General features: G+C 58.8%; 2 protein-coding genes across 3 annotated transcripts; both read right to left on the bottom strand.

Moving 5' to 3' along the window:
* Nucleotides 1–225: 225 nt before the first annotated feature.
* On the bottom strand, nt 226–12541 carry RAB11FIP1 (RAB11 family interacting protein 1). 2 transcript variants are annotated; one of them, XM_065856758.2, is made up of 6 exons: nt 12083–12541; nt 8776–9224; nt 7560–8361; nt 4919–6628; nt 3900–4005; nt 226–2904 (listed from the first exon to the last, which is right to left on the bottom strand). In XM_065856758.2, the coding sequence occupies exons 1-6, from the start codon at nt 12421–12423 to the stop codon at nt 2686–2688; spliced, it is 3627 nt and encodes a 1208-aa protein (XP_065712830.1). In that variant the 5' UTR covers nt 12424–12541; the 3' UTR covers nt 226–2685. The 2 variants fall into 2 exon arrangements, with proteins under 2 accessions (XP_065712830.1, XP_065712831.1); XM_065856759.2 differs by lacking the exon at nt 4919–6628.
* A 1102-nt stretch (nt 12542–13643) lies between these two features.
* ADRB3 (adrenoceptor beta 3) lies at nt 13644–16511 on the bottom strand. Its single transcript, XM_065856756.2, has 3 exons — nt 15236–16511; nt 14628–14701; nt 13644–14289 (listed from the first exon to the last, which is right to left on the bottom strand). The coding sequence occupies exons 1-2, from the start codon at nt 16492–16494 to the stop codon at nt 14662–14664; spliced, it is 1299 nt and encodes a 432-aa protein (XP_065712828.1). The 5' UTR covers nt 16495–16511; the 3' UTR covers nt 13644–14289; nt 14628–14661.
* Nucleotides 16512–23407: the final 6896 nt, after the last annotated feature.

Consider the following 23407-nt stretch of genomic DNA (forward strand, 5'->3'; position numbering starts at 1 on the left):
CTATTCTTTGCTTTACAGAAACTCTGGATTCTTGCAATGCGGGGGAGCTGGTCCGGCAGGTTTCCCCGCCCCGCCAGGTGCTTCCGCAACCCGCACGGGGAGCGCGCGGGGATGGGATCAGCTCGAGAATACCTGGCAAGTGAGGAGTTTCGGGCAGTGGAGCTGGTCCCAAGGAGGGGACGGTGCCCTTGGCAAAGCGCTCAATCAGAAAGAGAGACACCATGGTCAGAATTAAGGTATTTTTATTTTAGTGTTCCACGAAACCAAAAGGCATTTAAAAAAAAAACCAGGTACCCAGGCTAAAAGCAGACAGTATAAACGGGAAAAATACATTCGGATCCTTCAATAACAAAAAACACATTTGATTCTTAAGGCCCTTAGAGTCGAGGTGAAGCACCTTGCCGGACACGAAACACCAAAGAAAGGCTCTAAGGAGTTATTGCCAATGAAAGACTGAGGTACAGGGTGTGCGGTGCGGAGAGAACACCCCGTGGCACACCAGACACAGCCCGGGGCCACCGGCTGTCACCGCAGAGCAGGCTGTGGGAGGATACTGCGAGTTTTAAGGCTTTGTGTCTCCAGAGAAACTGCTAAAAGCACAACCTGCCGCTCCGGTCAACAGGAACGAACACACGTTACCCAAATCCACCACCCCCACACTCCAAAGGCACCGCACACCGCACCACGGTGCTGCCAGCAACGCAGCAGTGCCCGCATTGTGCTAAAATGAGCAAAAGCAGGAGTCCAGCCTCACCTCCCCCGTGTCCCATTACAACTTCCAGTAACAACTGAGTCGTCTTAACCGTTAAGTCACCGTTCAAAGGCACAACCGGCTTCTCTGACCTAGAACATCAGAAAGCTGGCACAAAGTCTAACGAGATAAATCTATGAGCGAGGCACAGGCAGCTGCTTCTTTCCAGAGATCCAGAGGCACAAGGAGGAAACAAATCAATCCTTCATCTTCCTCCCTGTCGCAAGGCACGAGAAGCAGCAGTGGTTTTCAGCAAGGCCAACCAGTCCCACTCGAAATTAAAACCATCAGCCAAGAGCTGCAGATGCCACAAACACCTCCTGCGTTTCAGACCCTGCACCCACAGGAGAGGGTGAAGCAGGAAACAAACAGCCCCTTCACTGAGGACATCCGCTCAAATATAAATAAAATCAGAAATGAGTACCTGAAGTCTCAGAAGACTCGTAATGCTTGAGGGTTGTTTCAGCTCCAGCTTCCCTCCAGAACAGCTCCACGCTTTGGGAATCAGTTTACAGTTCTAAATGTCATTAACGGCATTTTTTGATTTTTCCAATAAATGTTCACATCTCTAGGCAAATATATTAAACTACTCTTCACTACAAAAATACGGTATTTGAGAAGTGTCCGGTAGTGTCCAGTGTTCTGTGAAAAGAGACAGCTAAGAGGTCGATAGCCGGCCCAGCTGGTTTAGTCCCACGATAAAGTGCTTTGCTGGAGAAAAGTGGTGGTAGAAACTCAGCCCTCTGGAGCTGAGCCAGGAGCGACCCAACTCCCGAGGGCAGGAGCATCTGCTTTGGTCCTCTGCTGCCCGCTCTTTTGGTATTTCAGCTTTCTCCTACGCCTTTTACAGACTCTGGCGACCCGGTAAGTCCCAGAGCCGCAAAGAGGCGTCTGAGCTTTTTGATCTTGACAAGAGTCACGTTTAGTTTTTCGGGGGAGGAAGCCTCGGATCCCCAGGGGAGGGCGATTCGGTTCCGCCCCGGCTACACAAGGAACGCACAGAAGTGTTGTGAGACCCATCACTTGAGGAGGTTGTTCCAGGGAAGCCTCAGCTCCAAAACCTGATGTATTTACATTTAATGAACCGCGACGGGGTCAGAGGCAAATTGTCACCACACGCGCGGGCAGGGACAGCACAGGGACAGCCGGACCTTCGCTCCCCCCTGAACAACCTCCGGTCAGGGACGTGACGCCTGTAACGGAACAGCTGCTGATCTCCAACGCACCTCTGCCCGGGTTCATCACCATTCCTACGGCGGACAAACGCACCACGACACCTCGGTGTGTCCTGCACCAGAGTCCCCTGGAGAACCGCTCTGAACAACACGTACTTCACGAGATTAACTCAGCCTTGCTTCCTCCTTTTCAGTCTAAAGTTTAACTTGCATTCAACTTTCAGGGCATTAACTGCTTCTAAAATCGAGCCCTGGTGTGAAGCAGACATCTTTGGGCTTCTCTCTGTAGTTATTAATTTTCTTCTTTACAAACAATCAAATCCTCAAGCTCTACTGTACAAGATTTTGTATTGCACTACAACTGAAACAGAAAGAAGAGTAATTCATCTATCGAAGCTGCTACGAAACAAAACCATGGAAAAAAAACCTTCATAGAGGATCATCAGTGCCTTGCTGGCAGGCAAAACACATCAAAAACCCTTCGTCCTTCCTACCGCCATCAGCCTTCGGATTAGATGCCTCACCAAATCTTCCCAAATCATGGAAAGACACCAGAAAATAAATAAGGCAAGTTGACTCTGCTCCCAGCTCCATCGACAAGAGCTGATGTAACTACCAATCAGACAGAGTTGCTCAAGGCAGGAACAGGAAAGAGCCCATTTTCTGCGGGCAGCACGACCGGTCCCACCGACTCCGCGTCGTCTCCTCGTTAACCAACCTCCACCGGCGGGAATTCAGCCCTTTGCTCAACCAGCGCTCCTACATCTTCCCGGCTTTTTTGTTGGCGGACGTGGCGACGCGCAGGATGTTGGGGGTCTCCTCCATGACGCGCACCAGCAGGTTGTCGATGTAATCCTCCAGCTCCCGCACCTGCACGTCCTTCCTGCTGATCGTGTCCTTCTGCTTCAGCACCAGCTGGATCAGCTCGTCGTGCGTCAGCTGCGCGTACGCGTAGGCGGGATCCGAAGGGTCGTATTTCTGGGAGAGAGAGAAAGGCAGGGTCAGTGTGGACATACGGGCACTTCAAAACAGCGATGGGATGACCCGGAGCTGGCTTAGGGATTTAAACGCCAACCAAAGCCAAATCCACGGTGAACAGCCAGAAACACCCAGGCCTCTGGCGTTTCCCTCGTGTTGCGGTTGTCACTGTGCCACTGCGTGGCTGCGGCAAGTGTCACTCCTTACGTGGAACCACCAGGACAATAGCTAAACGTTTTCAGCTCTTTTGAAATGGCAACAGGCCGGTTTGAACCAGTTAACTCACATTTTCTGCTTTTCCACTCACACCAGAAGGAGGCACCACAGTCACTTTGGTACCAACCTCCCGTGTTCCCCAAGAATCCCTGAGACAATAACGCTGCCCAGGGCTGTTCCCTGTTGCCTGTTCCAGCCATTCTGATCAATGCAACTTTTAAGCTACGCCTCAAGCCTGGGGGTCTCTTTTGAGGCCACGATTATGCCAAGAACTCCTTTAAATCGAGCGCCGATGCCCGGTGCGCAGGCACGCTCCTGGGAAGCGGCCGTGCTTTGACCCTCAGCCTGCACAGGATATTCAAGCAGCACACAAGGCAGCAGCCACCCACAGGTGACTCTTCCCACCTTCCCGGCTTTAAGAGCCACACGCTTATTTTGGGGTGAAAACGAGCTCTGGGGACTCATCGCGCCTGAAAACAAGCAGTGAGTAATTTGCTGATCCGAGTTCCGCAGCTGCCACGCGTCACCACGGGCACGATCGCCCAGGGCAGCACCGGCCCCGTCACAGCCGCCCCAGCGCTGCTGCTTGCAGGAAAACATTGAAAGGCTGTTCCTGCCTCTGGGGACTGACAAAGGAAAGTTCACACCCCCCATGGCCTAATAACCCCTGCTCTTTTTCTGCCCGGGATATACGAGATGCGAGCCCAGGCAAACAAACACACGAACTCTGTTCAATTGAGTGCTTAAGCTTTGGTTTAAAGCGCCGCTTTCCTCCGTACCTTCACGTTCATCTCCAGCAGCTTTTCGCTCATCGTGCTGATGACGTTCAGGTTTTTAGTTTGCGACTTGTTCGCTGTGGTGTTCATCGGCTTCACGGGATGGAGCCTGCAACAGCAAAGAAGGTTCACGTTATTAAGGCAGCACACATAACGCTACATGGGTCTTCAGACTAAAATATAGCAAGGAATTGGAAAAAATCCCTGCCCTTCTCTATCTCCAGAGAGATGAGAGGTTCAGCTTCAGGAAGACAAAGCATTTCTGTCTAAGCTATAGGGTATGTAAGTATGCTCCAGTTCTCTACTGGAGATAATGAACAGCAACAAGGGAAACACAAAGGACGGGGCAGGTCCGTGTGCTTGGGACAGCAGCACACGCTCTGATCTCTCACACACTGATATTTGAGCCTGACTTTCCTCACGAGAACACATTCGTGGCTCTTGCAACACATCAAATAGTTCTACTGTCCTGGGACAAACATTTATTACGTCTTTTCCAAGCTGAACTTACGCCATGAGCTGCAGGATTTATATTGCTAATTTCAGTATAGGAAGGAAATTGTATTTGTATCTGGGTAAGTGCCGGCCTGGCAGCAGCAGGTTCCACAGGTGGAGCTCTTCATTTTGGGGCTCAGGAGCCCCGTTTGGCCAGGGAACGATGCACCCCGGTTCATGAGGCTCCCTGTCATGTTCCCCTGCTCCTGACAAATGGATCAATTCCAGCCCGCTTCCCCACTTTGATTTCTTGAACTGCCACCAAGCTCTCCCAAGGGTTTTGCTATGAGGCGACACAGGGCAGGTCCCCTCAGTGCCCTGAGCACCGTTGAACACGTACCTGGTGCCCGCAATGACCCTGTGCTGGCACGACAGGACCCAGATCCCGCCGAACCCGGGGAGGTGACAGCTGTACGGTGCCACATCACCGCGAACCGCAGCTGGAGAGCCAGAGCTGCGCTCCCAGGGAGGAAAAGGAGGCTCAGAGCAGCAGCGAAACTCTCCGTGCGTTCCCCACGTTGTCTCACCTGTGCTTGGGAGACGCGGGTTCACCGCCCCGCTGCCCCTGGGCAGGGGATGCGTCAGAGGGTGAAACCCGCGCCTGAAGGAGCTTCTTCTCGCCAGAATTTCCTGCTTTATCTGCGAAGCCCTCGGCTGTTGGCTTTTTCGGAGACTCTGCTCTATGACTTGGGGTGTCAGAGAGAAGGGGACGAGAGGAAGAGCAGGGCTGGGAAGGATTTGACAAGGAGGAAGAGGAAGCAGAAGGCTCAAAGAAGTCACGCTCTGCACGCTCCTCAGCACCTGCCTCTATTTTCAGTTCTTGTTTCTCCAAATAACTATTACGCTCCCTGGAACAAGACGTCACACCTGAGCCTGAGTCAGTCGCACTGACACCGTGAACATCGACCCTGGCGGGCGGCTCGCTCAGCTTGCCAGCACCAGGAGCCCTTCCTCCTCCTCCTTCTCCTCCTCCTCCTCCTCCGCCGGGGGCGGCCTGGGCTGCCACAGAGCTCTCAGTGGGCTCCAGCATTAAATCCAGGGACCCCTTGTCAGTCTCTGAAAGGCTTTTATCGCCGTGGTTCTCCTGACAGTCGCCCAGCAGCTCGTCATCGGAGCCGCCCTCCGGAATAACCGGGAGACCGACCAGTTTGGGGCCGTGGTCCGCAGTAACGGGAATAGCAGACTTCAGGTTTGTAAGACAGTCAAACAAATCGTCATCAACTTTGTTTTTTAAAAGCCTATTATTGCTGTCATCTCTGAGCATCACCGGCGGAGCGACGGCCTCTGATGAGCCGCTCTGGGGGAGGCACCCGCGAGCGTCGGGGGCTTTGTCGTCAGGTACCGGCAGCCCAGGCGCAGGTTTGACACCGTGGCCTGAAGAAGGAACATCAGCACCCAACTGCGCAGCCCCAGAACCCAGTGTGCGCTCGTTCAGCGGCACAGCCAGGCGTGGTGGCGGCTGTGGGGTGACAGAGCCCTCCCCGACAGCCCCCCCCACCTCGCACACGGACCTGTCACCTGCCTCCCTTCTCACTGAAGAACCCTCAGCCTGGAGCCCAGCAGAACCGCGCTGCTCTGGAGCCAGCCCAGGGCTGCGGGAAGGGCTGCCCGGGGGGTGTGACATGGTGGGGACATTATGAGTTACAGCCGCATCTGCAGAGCTCCCCAAAGCATCGCGACCAGCACGTCCCAGCTCTGCCAAGGAACAGCTTTGACCAGCGGGGAGGCACAGAGGGGAAGAACCAGCGACAGCTTTGAAACCCGGCGCACCTGCCTCCCGCCCAGGCTTGGGTACAAAGGGGTTATTGTCACCAAAACGGCGCTCGGAGGGAAGAGCAGGACCCTGGCCCCACGGGCTCTGCCCCCACTCACCAGCAAAAGGGTTATTGCCACGACCAGAGAGCTCCCGGGGGAAAGGCGCTTTGGGAACGGAGGCTGTGGGGAGGTGGGGCGAAGGAAAATGGGGGAAACCTTCAGCATCTGGAGCTGCAAATGCCCTGTCCCGCTCGGGAGCAAAGGGGTTCTTGCCATTTGAAAGCTCTGAGGCAACAGGAGGAGGAGAAGTAGCAGGTGCAGGAGAGCTTGTAATGTTTTCAGAGCCTGGCACTTGGACCGTTTTAGAAATGAAAGGATTATTGTCACCGCTGGTGCGGTGCACAGAGAGAAAGGCAGGCAGGGAATCAGGTGCAAGAGCAGGAAGCGTGGCTTGGGTTTCCTCCTCTGAAGTCACGCCCGGTCTGCAAAAAGGGACAAAAAACTCGCATGTCACTGGCAGATGCAACACGAGGCACAACAGACAAAGCTTTAGCACCGGACTCCACCAGCTCCTAACACTGGGGACAAACTGTAGTGGGAGGACACCTCAGAGCCCGCCTGGCAGACTCCGCACACATTAATGTGTCTTTACAAAGCGCTCAGTTTGGTCAGAACACGCCGGCTGCAGAGTTTGCACAGGTTACTGCGGTTGCTTTAAGCACTATCCCGTCTTTTGCACCTCAAGCAATCGTATTAGTACGTAAGAACGTCATATGGAAGATGTTTAACAGGAGAAGCACTGAAAATAAGGAGTTAGACAGACACAAAATGTAGACTCATTAGTAGGACACAGCCTTATATATATAAAAACACAAACACGGAGAGGTTTTTTTATATATATATGAAGGATAAAGGAGCAGAATTTCCGAAAAAGCCTGTGTACAAATGCACACAAATGTCCCTCACGTTGCTGTGAACAACGCCAATAGCAGAAGGGCTCCGAGATGGACACTTCTGAAGAGCACAGCCAAGTGCAGAGGAGACAACAGAACTGGTGTTTCAGCCCCTGGGTACGTTCAAGCCACACAGCCCAGAAGAATTGTTAGTTTGTGCAGAAGATCCAGCAGGAAAAATCACCCCTACAATACCTGCAAAGAAGCCTGCACCTGGAGAACTGCTATTTCAGCATTGCTTGTAAGGAACCTCCCTGTACCAGGCTCTTTTTGGCACCGAGGAACAACCCGGAATGATTATTTGTCACCAAAAGCGCAGTGACCCCCAGGCACCGGGCAGAGCAGTGGGTTCTGCACACGAGATCTAAGCTGATATGCACTGCCCTGCAGTGGAGCAGCCCCATTAACACCGCCGCTGCACCCCGCCATCCTGTCACCCTCGGGAGGAAACGCCACTGACCTGGGCTTGACAGCTCTGGTCTTTGTGGGCGCAGCAGCTCGGTCAGGTTTCCGTTCCTCCTCGAAAGGGTTGAGCGGGTGTTTCTCTGCAAAGGCGTCGTCTGCGTGGTGCGCGGCTCCAGAAGGGTCCCCGCTGCTTAAACCTGCTGGAGGTTCCGGACGTTCGGCCTCTTGCTCACTCTCCTCCTCCGGAACTTTGTTTTCCTCATCCCGCAGGGTCCTGTTGGGAATATTCTCAGCATCGGTGATCTTGGCTGCTTCCTTCTTCCCCGTGACCAGAGAGAGCAAGGCAGACTTCTTGTGGTCCGTTTTCCTGGGCTCTCTAACAACCTCGGTGCTGGGAGGAATGCTGGTTTCCAGGTGTTCTTCACTGCTGAGCAGTTTGTACGACGGCAGAGTCATGGATTTAAAGGTCTCCAGGGATGCCGAGCCAGAGAAGGCATGGCCGGGAGACGCTCCCCCCGCCTCCTCGGGCGCTCTGGTGGGTCTGGCAGACAGGTTCTCTGCTGACGCACAGAGCTGCTTCCTCCTCAGGTTGCGAGGAGAGGGGGAAGAGGCTGGAGTGCTGTCCTTGCCCGTGCTCTCCTCCATGTAAACGTGGCTGCCGTTGATGCACAGGCTGGACTTGGAAACGGGATCGCCTTTGGATTTAAGGCCACTGAACAAAGACAGCCCTTCTTTCTTGGGGTGGCCGGCGCCTCCTTGGTTCAGCTGCCTGCTGTCCAAAGTTGCCATTTTACGAGTTTTAAACACGGGAGAAGGAGCAGGAGAGGACTTCTCTTCCAGGGCATTTCCGAAGGCTTCTGGAAAAAATAAACAGGGAGAAATTCAAGATGCGAGAATTCCCTTTGCTCTGACACTCGCCACCGACAACCGCAGCGCTTCACAGTCATTAACGGGTTGTGGGAACAGGAACAGGGCAAGTGTGACTGTACCAGCCACTTCCAAACCCTCCTGCCAGCCCTCAGCACATTGGACCACACGCGCTGTTTAATGACCCAAAACCACCGCGGATTAATTACTGTGGAGCTGCGTCTGTGCTGTCCCAGGGTAAGCTCAGCCCTGAGCGTAACGTGCACACCCACCACAGGAGCGACCTCCTACGGGTTCCTTCAGCAAGGAGGATTTAACCAGTGCTCTAAAAAGCGTGAGAAGTGTGAGCCAACCCTTGGGGAAGGGCTTTGCGCCTGCTCAGCGCAGCGAGCGCCACTACTCACGTTCCGAGGTCGGGGAGGCCTCGGGGTCCTCGTCGTCCCAGTGCGGGTGGAAGTCGCGGGGATGCAGGCGGACCCTGGTGGTGACGGGCTGCAGCGTGGGCAGGACGGACATGGACTGCGACAGCGACGTCTTCTGCAGCCCGGGCTTGGAGAACAGCGTTTTCAGCTTGGATTTCTTCTTCTCCTTCTCCTTCTCGGCCGCCTCGTCCTCGCTGTCGGCCGGGGAGTGCGTGGCGCTGGGCACGATCTCCGACGCCGTGTCGGAAAAGCCGCTGCTCCTCTTCCCCTTGAGCTTGTCCTTGAGCTTCCCGAAGGGCGAGCGAGGCTTGTCCTTGGCGGACAGGTCGAACATGCTGGCGGTCATGTTGCTCCTCATGAACTGGATGTCCACTTCGATCTCCCCTCTCTCCTTCTCTTTCTTCCCTGGCTTGGAGCGGAGCTTGTACCACCTGCAGCAACAAGGACGTTTCCTTTTACAAACAAGTCCTTGAGAGGGTAATTTAGAACAACAGACGGTATTTATGCTGCAGAAAACAAATAAGCCTACAGTGTAGGGGAAAAAATATGTGCCTTTAATCTTATAGCTACATCATAACCACACAGCCCCAGGTGCCAAGGAAAACATTTTTTATCAGAAATAGAAAGTTATTACTTTTTTTTTTTTTTAAACAAGACCAGGAAAGGTTAAAAAAAGGAAGAAAATCCCCCTCAACGTGGAATTCCTGTATTTCACTCAGCCACTCTCTTCTGTGCCTTTATCTGGCTTCCAAAGAAGCTCGCAGAGGTCAGGACTTTGAAGTGGGTGCGAAAGCCTCGGAGAGCTGGACCTGGAGCCGCACACACGCCCCACACCCTCATACCTTTCATTCCAGCTCCTTCTGTCGCTATCTTAATGGCCACAAAGCTCCAGAAGCCCTAATCAGCACCCGGAGAGCCGGAGCACAGCCCGCTGGGGATTTCCACTCACCGCTCCCCACCCGGCGCACCAGGAAGGACATTGCGCACACCCCGGACCTCAAACCTCCCGAAACGCGGCTCCGGAGTATTAACCGCTGCCTATTAAATAAGAGCTCAGGGTATCTCAAACTGCAAAACCACCATCTACACGTTATATCGCACGTGCCCAATTACATCTCAATGACGTTCAAACCACACCGGGGCTGGCAAAGGCAATTATCAGCACCGCGCACCGGTACTCGTTTTGTCTGTGGCTGGAGCCGTGGAATTCCCGACCTCACAGAAGCGAGAGGAAAAACCATCTGGAAATTCTTCCTCTCACCGGTTGGAGCATGACAACAAAGGGAACAGAGCATGCAAATCTGCCTCTCCACCAGTCTGCACTTCATTCCTTTGGAGGCGCGCTGGGAGCAACGGAGAGAGCGGGGAAAGGCGAGTTGCTCCAGAGAAAATTCGAAACCAGTGAGTGTCAGCCCAAGGAGGTGAATTCAGAATCTGCCACTGAGAAACACATCAGAGGGAGAGGAGCGCTCGAGCACCACGCTGCACACCTGATGCTAAGGGACACAGCACCACGAAACGGATTGTTTAAAGAAACAGGAGGTTTTGTGGGGTCCCTAAAGCTGCAGCACCAAGGGAATCGCGAATCCTGTAACGCAAGCCAGCGCTGGGCACTTTTGTTCTGAACCCCGTGATTTCCAGCAGCATCCTGCACTCTGCAGCGCCACAACAATTCATCCTGCGCGCTCTGCTCTGTTCCAGCTGCGTCCAAAATACAAACTACGTGCTCAGCGAAAGGCTGAAACAGCCGTGAAAGTCAACAACCCACTGACAACCTCCCCCAGAACTACAGAACGTGAAATCTTATTAATATCATTTACTATGAAACTCTGCTGACCCACGGCGCATCACGCTCGCAGTGTAAACACATTAGCCTTGACGCAGCCTTAATGACAGCCGTGTTATAATTAAGGCTTCAGAAACAGTGATGGCTTTGTCAAGAAACACAACCTGGATGTGCTCAGGTGAGCGGGAGGAGGAAGGTGACTCACCGGCCACCGAAAGCCACATTACAAGGCTGCTGACTCCCAGTAAACCCTCCCAGTAACAGCCCTGGGATTCCAGCACCGTCCCGGTGTTTACGCTCAAAGGAGCGAGGATGACACAGAGCTGGCGCTCGGGATTAAAGGACAGTGTCCCAGCTCGGTGTGAAGCCAGCCCATAAAACACTGCATTACCTGCTCTTACATGCACTTAAGCTCTGTTAAGTGTTCATTAAGAAAAATCGGTAATGAGCTGGCCTCAGCCTGCTTTCCTTCTCTGTCGGGAGGAGAAGGCACTGTGAACACATTAAGTTTCTGGGGACAGTCTGGCTGTTCCCAGTGTGTGTTGTTAATTTAAAAATCAAACCCCAGAATGGGTGGAAAAAGCACCCAAAAAAGCACCCCCGGCTTCTCCCAGCGGATGGGCACCCCAGAGCCATGGGGGGCTGACCCACAGCGGGAGGGACCCTGCCCCAAGGGGTCACCCCATGGGCCCTCCAGGAGCATGAGGGGTCCCCATGGGGCACAGGGTCCTCCACAGAGCCCCACACCCCCATGAGGGGTCCCCATGGGGCACAGAGATTTCAATGAGGAACAGGGACATCCCGGGGGAACTGTGGTCCCCACCAGAACACCAGGTCCCTGTGGGGCTCAGAGCCCCCCCATCCCTCTCCTCAGCTCCTCTGGGGCACAGAGGACCCCCCTCATCCCTCCCTCCAACCCTTTTGAGGCTCAGAGTCCCCCCATCCCTCCCTCCAACCCCTGTGGGGCTCAGATCCTCCCCATCCCTCACCCCAACTCCTGTGGGGCACAGAGGACCCCCTCATCCCTCCCTCCAACCCTTTTGGGGCTCAGAGACCCTCCATCCCTCCCTCCAACCCCTGTAGGGCTCAGATCCCCCCCATCCCTCTCCCCAACCCCTGTGGGGCTCAGAGCCCCCCCATCCCTCTCCCTAGTCCCTGTGGGGCACAAAGGACCCCTCATCCCTCCCTCCAACCCCTGTGGGGCTCAGATCCCCCCCATCCCTCTCCCCAGCCCCTGTGGGGCACAGAGGACCCCCTCATCCCTCCCTCCAACCCCTGTGGGGCTCAGATCCCCCCCATCCCTCCCCCCAGCCCCTGTGGGGCACAGAGGACCCCCTCATCCCTCCCTCCAACCCCTGTGGGGCTCAGATCCCCCCCATCCCTTCCTCCAACCCCTGTAGGGCTCAGAGCCCCCACATCCCTCCCTCCAACCCCTGTGGGGCACAGATCCCCACACCCCTGTCCCCCGGGGCTCAGCCGCCCGCCGCTCCGCGGTGTCCGCACCTGGAGTGCCGCCGCCCGCCGTCGGCCCTCAGGGCGGCCAGGTCCACCTCGGCGCGGCCCAGGAACTTGTCGAGCCCCACGAGGGCGCGGTGCAGCACGGTGAGGCGCAGGGCGGCGGGCCGCGCCGGCGGCGGCAGCTCGAACGTGGCCTCCTCCCGCCACACGGGCTGGCCCTGGCACCGCTCCGCCACCGACGTGGAGAACTTGTCGCGGCCCAGCGCCATCACGGTGTAGGCATCGCTGCCGCCGCCGCCCGCCGCCGCCTTGGCCCGCAGCCCCCGCGCCCGCAGCACCGTCACCTGCACGTGGGTGGGCACCCAGGCCGGGGCCAGGCCCGACATGGCGGCAGGAGGGGAGGGGAAGGGACCGGAGCGGAGCGGAGCACAACGAGGGGAGCGGCGCGATGCCCGGACCGGTGCCGCCGGTGCCGCCCGGTGCCGCCCGGTGCGGTCCCGCCCAGAGCCCCGCCCCTCTCGCGAGAGCACGGGGCGGGGCCGGGGGAAGGGGCGGGGCCTGGAGAAGGGGCGGGGCCTGGGCGCCTGTTGCATACAGGTGTGGGCAGGTGTATGTACAGGTGTATGGAGGGGTCTACAGGTGTGTGCGGTATGTACAGGTGTGTACAGGTGTATGTACAGGTGTGCGTAGAGGTATGTATGGTATGGACAGGTGTGTACAGGTGTATGTACAGGTGTGCGTAGAGGTATGTATGGTATGGACAGGTGTATGTACAGGTGCATACAGGGGCTTAGAGGGGTGTGTGGTAGGTACAGGTGTATGTACACGGGTGTACAGGGGTGTGTAGAGGTGCATATGCTATGTACAGGTGTATGGACAGGTGTATAGAGGAGTGTGTGGTATGTACAGCTGTTTACAGGTGTGTGTACAGCTGTATGTACAGGTGTGTGTAGAGGTATGTATGGTATGTACAGGTGCATACAGGTGTGTACAGGTGTGTGTGGTATGTACAGGTTGCAGGGAAAAGCTGCAGCAAGTGCGATTTTGGTTGTGCCAGGGGCTGTCCTGGGGGCAAAGGACAAAGACATGCAGGGCTGCGTGGGAGGGGGACCCTGACCCACCAAAACCCCCTGGGAGGAGAGACAGGACCAGGAGGGGACGCAGGACCGGGAGGTGACTCAGCAGCGGGAGGGGACACAGCAGCGGGAGGGGACACAGCGCCGGGAGGGGACGCAGCCCCCCCCCAAGCCCCACGTAGCCCCTCAGGAAGGGCACCTGGGAGAAACATCCCCCTGCTCGGCACAGAGTCGAAGGCACCGCAGGGTTTCCAAGGTTTATTTCACATAGAGGGTGGGAGGAGACAAAACAGGACAAAAACTTTACAGTCACTGTGACGTATTCACAACCAACATCATCCCCAAAAGTCGCACAGCCCATCTGTACTCACCCCGAGCAACGTGCACGGGGGAGCAGGGCTGGCCCTGCCAGCGCTTCCCACCACGCTGGCAGCAGAAATGGGATTTACAGCTGATGCAAACCCTCCTTACCCTCACCCCGCTGCCCCACGTACCCAGAGCAGGGGCCGTGGGGTGAAAACCACCCTCCTGCAGCGCTCTGCCCACGCTGCTGCTGCTCCAGCCCCGAACGGCACGGAAAAAGCAACATCTGCCCTGAACGGACGGGGAGAAGTGGGAGGAGGTTTGATAAGAGCATCGTTGGCATTTTTTGCCCAGCGTCCCCTGCCCAGAGCTCCCCTGCGCTTTTCCTTTGCTGAAGGTATCGCTGCGGCTCCCGGGATAACACCGGCCCTGGGAACACCGCGGCTGGGGCAGGGATGGAGCCGAGATCCCGAAAAGGGCTCGGTGCCCACAGAAGCCTCTTCTCCCCCTCCTGACGGGCTGCCCAAAACCCCGCCAAGCCCAGGACAACGGGTCCTTTGGGAGAGCAGAGCTGCTGGCCACCACATCCTGATGCCAGCCCTGCCAGAAGGCACCCCCGGGGGAAGCTCATCCCCTGTCCTCATGGGGACCGCAGGGATGTCCCCAAGGCTGCGCTGCCTCTTGGCTTTTTCCTGGCTGTCTCCAGCTCTCCAGCACCGACAGCTCGGAGGAGCCGTCTCCTCGACCCCACTGTGACCGCCAGCGCTCCCAAGGGATCGCTCCCTCCTCTCCAGGTCGATGCAAGCACCAGAGGGTCCTTCCAGCGCCGTCACCCCCAGCGCCGATCCTCTGTCCCCTTGGCAACACCCAGCCCTGCAAGAAGAGGGTGGGAGGTGACGCAGCATCACCCACCGGGCTCAGCCCTCGTAGCGCTGGGGACAGGGACGCAAAGCAGCGCCCCAGGAGAAGGGGAGCAGCGCGCACAGGGGGGATCCAGAGCTGGAGCTGGACAAAAAGCACCATGCACCAGCTTTGGAGCTGCAGCAGCCCGAAAGCCGAGGCGGCAGAGGGGTTAAAGCAGCCCGGGCAGAGCGGGATGCTGCCGGCCAAAGGCTGCGCTCCCCCAGGGCGGGCAGCCGCCAAAGCGGGCAGAGGGGACGCCGAGGGGACAATGGCCCGAGCCCGCCGCAGTACCGGCCGGGGACACGCACACTCACTCTCTTCCCAAATCACGGCTGCCCGCTGTCAGATGGAGGGACCCGCTGGCATCTCTTTGCTGGCAAACCTGCAACAAGAGAGCACAGCGTGTGAACAGCCCAGATTTTTCCCACGATCTACCGTCCCAGGTTCCTGGGGTGGACGGATCCTTCCTCAGAACACAAAACTTCAGAAAACACTTTCTGGCACCTCTCTGTGCGCGTCCCTGCCGGCAGCAGCTCCGCCTGCGCGGGCTGGCGGGAACCTCTGCTGCCTTCGGGCGTCAGGAGGCGTTTCAGAGCAGGGAAAGCCGGTTAAAACCCACAGTAACCAGAATAACACAGATTTTGTGGTACTGATAAAAAACTGGGGAGTTCCCTGGGAAGGGACGTAGCGGGACTGGGCTGGGAGCTCAGTTCGGCAGCCCAGGGCAGGGGCTGGGGCTTTAGGGGAAGCCAAGGGCACAGGGCAGCGGCTCCCAGCCCCACACCCCAACACCTCTCCCCTGCACCCCAGCCACTGCCTGCGCCCCGGTTCCACACTGCAGAGACCACAGCCCCCCACTGACAGCCCCCCGGTCACATCCCAAAGGGCTGGAGCCCCCCCGAGCGTGGGTACCTACTCGTCAAGCTGCGAGCACAGCGTGGTCTGGGTGCCTTGCAGCCGGGACTCGCTCAGGGGATGCTGCTGGTGGCCACCACCCTGTGACAGGCTGGTCTCCTCCGTCCGGCTGCCCCGAGCCTCACCGTCCTCCCCGGGGCCGCCGGGGGCTGTGGCCTTGCTGTCCTGCGTGGGTGCCCCCCGGGGGCTGAAGGCGCAGGGGCAGCGCTGCAGGTCCCGCGGGAGCACGTGGAGCCGGCGGTCGGCGCGGCGCGGGCAGCACAGCAGCTTGCGGAAGGCGCTCCTGAAGTCGGGGCTGCGGCAGTAGATGATGGGGTTGAAGGCTGAGTTGATGTAGCCCAGCCAGTTGAGGAAGAGGAAGAGCTGATCCGGCACCAGCGACCGGCAGAAGACCTTGATGATGTTGGCCACAAAGAAGGGCAGCCAGCAGAGCGTGAAGATGCCTATGATGATGCCCAAGGTCTTGAGCGCCTTGTGCTCCTTGATGGCCAGCAGACGGGACGGCCGCCTGCGCCGGCTGCTCCTGGAGCTGGGGGGCTCCTGCAGGAACCTCACCTTGTCCTTGCCAATGAGCCGGATGTGCCGCGTGGCCACCGTGAAGACACGGACGTAGACAAAGATCATGACGAGCAGGGGCACATAGAAGGAGATGGTGGAGGAGATGATGGCATAGGTCATGTTGGTGACAAAGTCGCAGCAGCGCGGGTCGTCATAGCAGCGCACGGCCTGCTCGTCCCCCCCGTCCCGCCACCAGTGATTCATGATGGGCAGAAAGGAGATGAAGGCGGAGATGGCCCAGACCAGACACACCACGGCCCGCGCCCTGCCCTTGGTCACCAGCGCCTTGTACTGCAGCGGTGACGTGATGGCCAGGTAGCGGTCCACGGCGATGGCGCACAGCGTCTCGATGCTGGCCGTGACGCACAGCACGTCCAGCGAGGTCCACAGCTCGCACACCACGGTGCCATAGGGCCAGTGGCCGCTCAGCAGGATGGTGGCCCCTGGCGGCACCACCAGCAAGCCCATGATGAGGTCGGCGCAAGCCAGCGAGGTGATGAAGACGTTGGTCATGGTCTGCAGCCGCGGCGTCTTGGCAATGGCCACGATCACCAGCAAGTTGCCGGCCACGATGACCAGCACGGTGAGGCTGAGGGCGGCCCCCACCACCCACTGCCGGCCCAGGCTCCCGGCCCCGCTGCAGTTGCCCAGCGCTGCCGCTGCCCCCCAGGCGCTGCCGTTGCCCCCGGGCAGGGGACTCATCTCCGCGGGGCCGGGGGGTCCCGCCGTCCCGCTGCGTCCCCGCTCCCGCCGAGCCCGCAGCTGCCGTCGGGCGGACCGGCGGGGCCGAGCGGGGCCGGGCTCCCCCCGCCGCGAGAGGAGGAGCCTTTAAAGGCGGGGGGCGGCCCCGGGCAGCCCCGCTCCGGACATCAATGAAAGGAGAACGGACTGCGGAACCGCCTCCCCCCGGCCCGGCACGCCCGGCATCCCCGCTGAACCCGCGCCTTCCAGGGGAGGCTGAGGTTGGATATTGGGAAAATTGCTCCCCGGCAAGGACTGTGGGGCACTGGAACAGGCTGCCCAGGGCCGTGGTGGAGTCACCATCCCTGGAGGGTTGGACATGGAGATGAGGTTCTCAGGACAGGGGGTGGGAAACGGTTGGACTCAGTGAGCTTGAAGGGATTTTCCAACCAAAACGGTTCCGTGATTCTGCTTCCCAGCCTCTCTCCGTGCACCCCAGTCCTTCTCTGTGCACCCCTCGCCCTTCACCCCTCGTTCAACGCGTGCACCCCTCACCACGTGTTCCAATCCTTCACACACCGCAGCACCTCACCTGGCACCCCGTGCTCCAAACCCCTCACCCTGCACCCCAGGACTTCGCTCCCTGCCCTCTCCATACACCCCTCCTCGGGCTCAGGATCTCCCTGGGCAGGACAGGCTGTCTCGGGGGGGACAATGACCCCCCTGCCCACCCCAACATCAGCAGAGGGATGGCAAGATGACAGCCCTGCTCCAAAAGATGACATCCAGGGCATCCCACAGTCACTATTCCACATTCATTGCCCAAACCCCTCTCCAAGCTGATGGAGGAGGATGGTCAGACCCCCACTGTTCCCCCTCCTGCTGTTGGGGGGTGCTGGTGCTTTAGAGATCCCCCACAACTCCTGCTCCAGGTCGGAGCCATATCAGACTGGGGGGGCACTGGGCAGCCCCAGCTCTGCCCCAGCTCCGCTGCTCCTGGTGGCCCCTGCGCAGGCTCCAGAGTGGCTCATTTTTTTACTATCAGCTATTTATACAAATACTGGGACTTCTAAGACAGGCGCTCTCCAAATATGGCGTTTTGAAGCTTCAGCCAAATGGGGGAATGTTGACAAAGAGGAAAAAAAGATGTGTAAAAAATTAATCCAGCTGGAATTTCTTCCCATTCATGAGCTGGCAAAGCAGAGCCCCATTTTTACAAGCTTGATCTTTACAAGATTGTTTTGGTTTTTCAAAGCAGTCAGAAGAAGGCTTGGTGCAACCCTTTTTAGCTCCCAGCTCTGGCATTAATTGCTGGCTTGGACCAAGCACTGGACTTGTATTTACAGAGCGATTTTTCCTCCACCGGAACGGTGCAGGGCACACGCAAGATGTGCGCAGGAAAGCCATCGTCTTTTCTGTGTCACTGCACACGCAGCTCCAGCGTGCACCGGCACACGAGGCTGCAGATGGGCTTCGTGTCTGAAAAATTAAATGAGAGCACCTGTGGGGATGCACATGGACAATGACACCCATTGAAGAGCCACTTCCAGGCACTCACATGAGGTTTTCCTCTCACCCCCAGGCAGGGTTGCTGGGCTCCTTCCCGGGGATCCGACTGGCCGAGGGGAGGAAGGGAGAGTCCCAGGCATTCGTTCCTCCAAGCAGGGAAGTAACGTGGCTCGGTATCTTTGTCCCAGTTCTACGGCTGTCAAGCTGAAGTGCGGAGACGCTGGGTCTCGCACAGTGCTGACCCCATCCCAGCTGCTCCAGAGCCTCCCCAGAGCCCCCGAGGTGCCCAGACCCCGGTTGTGCGTCCTCTGCCCTCCCATCCTGCCATGGGCTGGGCTGGGCTCTGCCTGCACACGGGGACCAGAGCCAGCCCTGCAGCTGCATGGGTGCAGTGTCCAGCACCCAGGAGGAGCTGAGGCTGGATGGGAGCAGAGGAGACACTGGGCAGCAGCAGGAAAGCATCGGCTTGGCCTCCAGCACCGTTAAACACGGCACGTCCAGGCTCTGCCAAGGCTGAGCAGGGCTGATGCCACACCAGGGTAAAACAGAGGCTCTTTCTAGCTGGGAACTCCGGCCGGCCCCTGGCACGCTGTTTGCGTACCCGCCCTTACAGAACCAGGGATACAAATGAGCAGGAGTCACGGCAGCGCCGCTCCCACTGCTGTCCCTGCCCGCCGCGTCGACCGCGGAGGTGCCGTTCAGCTTTGCGCCACTAAGAGCCCGTGCCAGACCCCTCTTGAGCCAGGCTTGTGTCGCAAAGCTTTGCCCCTCCGTGGAACCCGGAGCCAACTCGTGCTGGCGCAAGTCCCCGGCCCAGAGCAAAGGGCAAGGGCAGGCAGAGGGGTTCACCCCACGCTGTGGCCCAGCCTGTGGCAACCTGAGCGGCCTCTCAAGAGCTACAAAATGATTTATTTATGCAAACTGTCTGGGGAAGCACCCGGGCAGGCTGAGACAGCAGGGTGTGCGGGCAGGACTGTCCCTGCCGAGAGCCACCAAGCCACGTCACCTAAGTCCTGCCAGCCCGGGACCCCCAGCATCCCCATCCACTCCCTGCAGTGCCGTGTGGGGCTGGTGCGACTCAAGGAGCATCATTCCACCCCAAATCACCTCGCTGGGGCGAGGAGGGAGCTCGGGGTTCAGCCAGGCCAGGCGCTGGGCTTTCGGCAGCGGGTCCTGCCCTCCCTTTAATGTCCGCAGCGGTAATTAGTGCGGGGCTCTCTGAACCGAGACTTGAGGAATAGTTTCCATATCGGATCTGCAAATCTTGCTTTGAAGTTGTTTGGGATTATCTGTCATCGTGTTTCCTCGTCAGCACATAAACAGGCTGTGATGGAGCTTTACCCAGCAGGGTACTGCCTGTCCCGGGCAGGCTGGAGGAAGCTGGACATAAACTCTCGGCTCTATAGAAGCTCCGAATGCAAGTGCAGCTCTGGGAGCCGAAGCACCATTGTCAGCTGAGGCACAGGATGGGAAAAATCCGGTGTCAGAACAATAAAAAGTAACAAAAATGTGCAGTTTCACTGAATCTCGTGCAAGATACTGTTTCCAGAGAGTGGCTTAGTCAAGGCGTGCTCAATATCCCGCCGTACCCACAAAGGGAAATCCTCACAGGCGTGTAAAGAGACGCTTTGTGCTTTGCATCTGATGCAGCCGAAAACCCATCCCACGCCTCGTGGCTCCTTTGGGCGGGCAGCCCGTGGCTCAGCACCAGTCCGGTGCGGCGGCGGGGCCGGGACCGGCCGCGGGCTCCCACGGTTCGGGCGGGCGAGCGGCCGTGTCGCAGGCTGACATCCTGTTTTTCGAGCAAAGCTCCTGGGAGCAGACGCGTGGATGATGATGGAAGAGGCAGCGTGTACCCCGGGCACCGGGGTCAGAGCCCGGGGCCGCTGCCGGCGGGGCTGAGGTCACCCAGCCCATGGGTTTTAGCCCGTTCCCAACAAGCTTTGCCCTGCGGACATGCAGCTTTGCTGGGGGAAGTGCTGGTGCCACCCGGGGCAGGGCTGCTGGGGTCGCTTCTCCTTGCCCGGGCACCCCAGGGTGGCTTTGGGGCTGGAGAGGGGGAACCCGGCACGGTGAATGTGTTTTGTGCCCCTCAGGGTGGCGAGCAGCATGGTGTCCCGTCGGAGCGGGGATGGGGGCACGGGTGGGCTGCTGGGACCGATCCTGCCCTGCCCAGCGCTCTCAGCACCGTGAGGCTGTGGTTCATCCCCCAGCTCCGCCAGCCTGCTGAGAATTAGGGAAAGGGACACGCAGATCCTGAAACCCAGCCAGTGTCAAAGGCTGCACTAAAGCAACCTCAGGTCCTTCTCCTGCCCCCAAACCCCTGTGCAATCATGTTTTCAGATCTGAAAAAAGAAAATATCATAACAATGATAAGAAAGCTGTTTTCCTTCCCCCATTGCCGGGGGGAGCCTGCGGCAGCAGTGAGAGCGCTGCCTGCAGCAGTTATTCCCTTTTGCTGGCGTTTTTAGCACACCTCGCAGCAGGGTTTTGTTTCAGACACTTCCCATCGCCCTCCAGCCGCAGGTACCCAGAGAAGCCAGAATCCTTGTGCTGCTGCCGAGACCTGCAAAGGCGTTATGGACATCTTCACAAACCCTTCTCCATTGTTTCTGGTTTTCCCACTGTTATTGCTAAAGAAAAACAGGGTGTGGGGGAAGGAGGGAGAAGTTTGCAATAACAGATTTCACAAAACGGTGTAGAAACCGTAGGGGAAAAATGTCAGCAACAAAAACAACCTCTGAGAGCAGCTGTGCTTCCAGAGGTTCTGAGGAGAGCGGGGCACCTGATGGTGGTTCCCCAGCTCTGCCCGGCCGCAGGTTTGGGTCCAGCCCCGCTTTGGGAGAAAAGGCTGCTGTGGGCTCCGCGGTGGCTCCCATGCCATGGAGGTTATTTTTACCCCACGCATTCCTCCTGACCCCGGTGTTGCTCCGAAACCTCCTTCTTGAGGGAAGCAAATGGGGAAAAGGTTCCTCCTTGCCATCTGCATCCCGGAGCTCCTGCCCGGTGCTGGAGAACCCCAGTCCCTCACCCGGAACCCGGGTCCCCCTGCATGGGCAGGAGGAGGAGGAGGCTGAGCCACTTCCCAGACCCTGGTGTTCAGAGGAAAGCAGAACCGGTGCTGGCAGCCGCCTGAGCACCCATCCTGCTTCCCGCAGGATGCAGCCACGGGGCTGCCGAGGGCAGGGGACCCCGGTGCAGGAATTCAAACCTTAGCTGGGGCTCTGAATGGCAGTGGCGGCTCACCCGGGGGCAGCATGTGGCAAGAGCGGGACCCTGCCGGCTGCTGGGGTGGCAGGCGGACCGAGCCCCCCGAGGTCAGGAAAGGTCCCATGAATATTTCTCTTCCTGACTGGCACGTGGACCTTTTGACTCCCAGGGGTGACCTGGAGCACGAGGAAGGGCAGGGAGGGGACGGTGGGTGCAGAGTGTGAGCCCAGGAACTCTTCACAGGGGTGCATTGTGGGGTGCTGAGCACCCCCAGCAAGGGCCAGCCCCATCCTGTGCCCAGGGGACGGGGACAGCGGGGGCCACGGTCCTGCCCAGCCCTGTCCAGGGCTTTCCTGGCTGTGGACAGGGCAGGATGAGCTTCCCAAGGGCAGGATGGGCTTGTTTACGGGGGCAACGTTTATCTGCACAAGCAGCCCTTGGGCGGGCAGAGTGGATGTGGGTTGGTTGTTATCTCCCCCAGCGATCGGAGGGGAATGTAAACACAGATGGGGTGGAAATGCGGCACAGGGACATCTTCACCGGGGGCCACTGCCACGGGCAGCAGCACCGGGGAGTCACCATCACCCCCTCCTGCGTGGGGCTGGAGATGGGTTCCCCACCCACGGGAGAGCCGGGGTGCAGCTCCCACCCTGGATCCCGCAGACAGGGACGATAGAGATGATGGATGGGGCAAGACAGAAGCCGCCAGTCCCCACTGCCCCGGTGCAGAAGTTTATCCTCCCCTCGCTTTATTTTCTTCCTGTCTCCAGCAACCCCTCTGGTAACGAGCAGCCGGGGAGTATTGGTGGAAGTGCCCGGGGCTGGGCAGGAACTGCCCCTCGCTGCCTGTCCCGGGGCTGCTCTCACGCAGGGGCAGGGGCCGGGGGCAGCGCCATGGGGCTGTTCCACAGGGCAGCCCCGGCTGTCGCACATCCAGGGCAAACTTCAGTGTTTCATGACTTACAAGGCACATTTCACTTCCCGGGAGCCTGCTAAGGGAACAAGTGTTTCACAAAAAGCCACCCCTGCTCTGCTGAAAGTGATTTAGACCATCCCTGGAGACATCCCAGGCCAGGCTGGATGGGCTCCGAGCAACCTGAGCTGGTGATGCTGTCCCTGCTCATGGCAGGGGGGAGCTGGGGGAGCTGGGAAGGTCCCTCAAACCCAGACCATCCTGTGATACGATTCTGTGATGTGATTCTATCCCACAAAGATGTGCCCTTAAACCCTGACCTCCCCCCGGCTCCTTGACCCCGTAATGGTCCATTCTCTGGGCGGAGGAGGAGGAAATGGCCGTGGACCTTGGTATTCGGTGGCAGGACGCCTGGCTGGGTTGGGGGTCACTGCTGATGTCACTCGGCACAGCCGGATGTGTTATTTTCCTGCCCCAGAGCTCAGTAATCGATTCAGCAGCCGGCGCGGGGTGAGGGCTGCCCGGCTGGCACCGCAGCGGCTCCGGAGTCCCGGGGGTCACTGGGGGGCACCGCGCCCTGCCTGGGGTCCCAGGGGTCACTGGGGGGCTTCAGCTTCTCTTCAAATCTGTGATTTTTTAAAGTTCTAAGAAAAAACCTCTTTTCTGTCACTGCCCCGAGGCCCGGGCAGCCCCAGGCAGAGCCGTCCTGCCCGGGGTGCACCCCAGGCCCCCCCGGGGTGCCGGACACCTGTGCAGACGCTGTGTGGTCTCCCCGTTTGCTCTGTCACCCGGAGGTGACAGAACCATTTGGGACGGGGCTCTGCCACCCAGGCGGGCTGACATCTGTCCCCGCGGGGTTCACACCGCGACCACTCGGGACCTCCCACCGCGGCCACCGCGGCTGCAGTCCCCGGGAGGGGGACCCAGGGTGACATGGGGACCCATGGGGTAGGCGGGGGGTCACTAAAAGTGCGAGACACCCCTGGAGGGGCAGCGGGGCTGGGATGTCCGTCGGGAGGAGGCAGCGCTGTCATCATCCCGCTGCGGACCCCGTGGGGTCACTGCAGGGCGCACGACACTGTGGGGACAGGGGGAGCGTGCTGGGGGACAGCGGCCGGCGGGCACAAGGACCCGCCGTGCTCCGGGAACGCCCCGCCCCCTGCCCCGCCCCGCTCAGACCCCGCCCCGACTGAACCAGACCCCGCCCCCTGCCCCGCCCCACTCATGCCCCCACCCCTAGTCAACCAAACCCCGCCCTTCGCCCCGCCCCGCGCTGCATTTCCCGTGTCGCCGTGCGGCGGA

The sequence above is a fragment of the Patagioenas fasciata genome, chromosome 26, assembly GCF_037038585.1.
Source record: "Patagioenas fasciata isolate bPatFas1 chromosome 26, bPatFas1.hap1, whole genome shotgun sequence".
NCBI classification, from domain to species: domain Eukaryota; kingdom Metazoa; phylum Chordata; class Aves; order Columbiformes; family Columbidae; genus Patagioenas; species Patagioenas fasciata.

Coding starts and splice junctions, on each gene's coding strand:
- RAB11FIP1 (XM_065856758.2), bottom strand. CDS start 12,423: ATGTCGGGCCTGGCCCCGGCCTGGGTGCCCACCCACGTGCAGGTGACG. Junction 9,225..12,082: donor GGCGGGCGGCGGCACTCCAG/GTGCGGACACCG, acceptor TTGTTGCTGCAG/GTGGTACAAGCTCCGCTCCA. Junction 6,629..7,559: donor ACCAGAGCTGTCAAGCCCAG/GTCAGTGGCGTT, acceptor CCCTTTTTGCAG/ACCGGGCGTGACTTCAGAGG.
- ADRB3 (XM_065856756.2), bottom strand. CDS start 16,494: ATGAGTCCCCTGCCCGGGGGCAACGGCAGCGCCTGGGGGGCAGCGGCA. Junction 14,702..15,235: donor CTGTGCTCGCAGCTTGACGA/GTAGGTACCCAC, acceptor CTCTTGTTGCAG/GTTTGCCAGCAAAGAGATGC.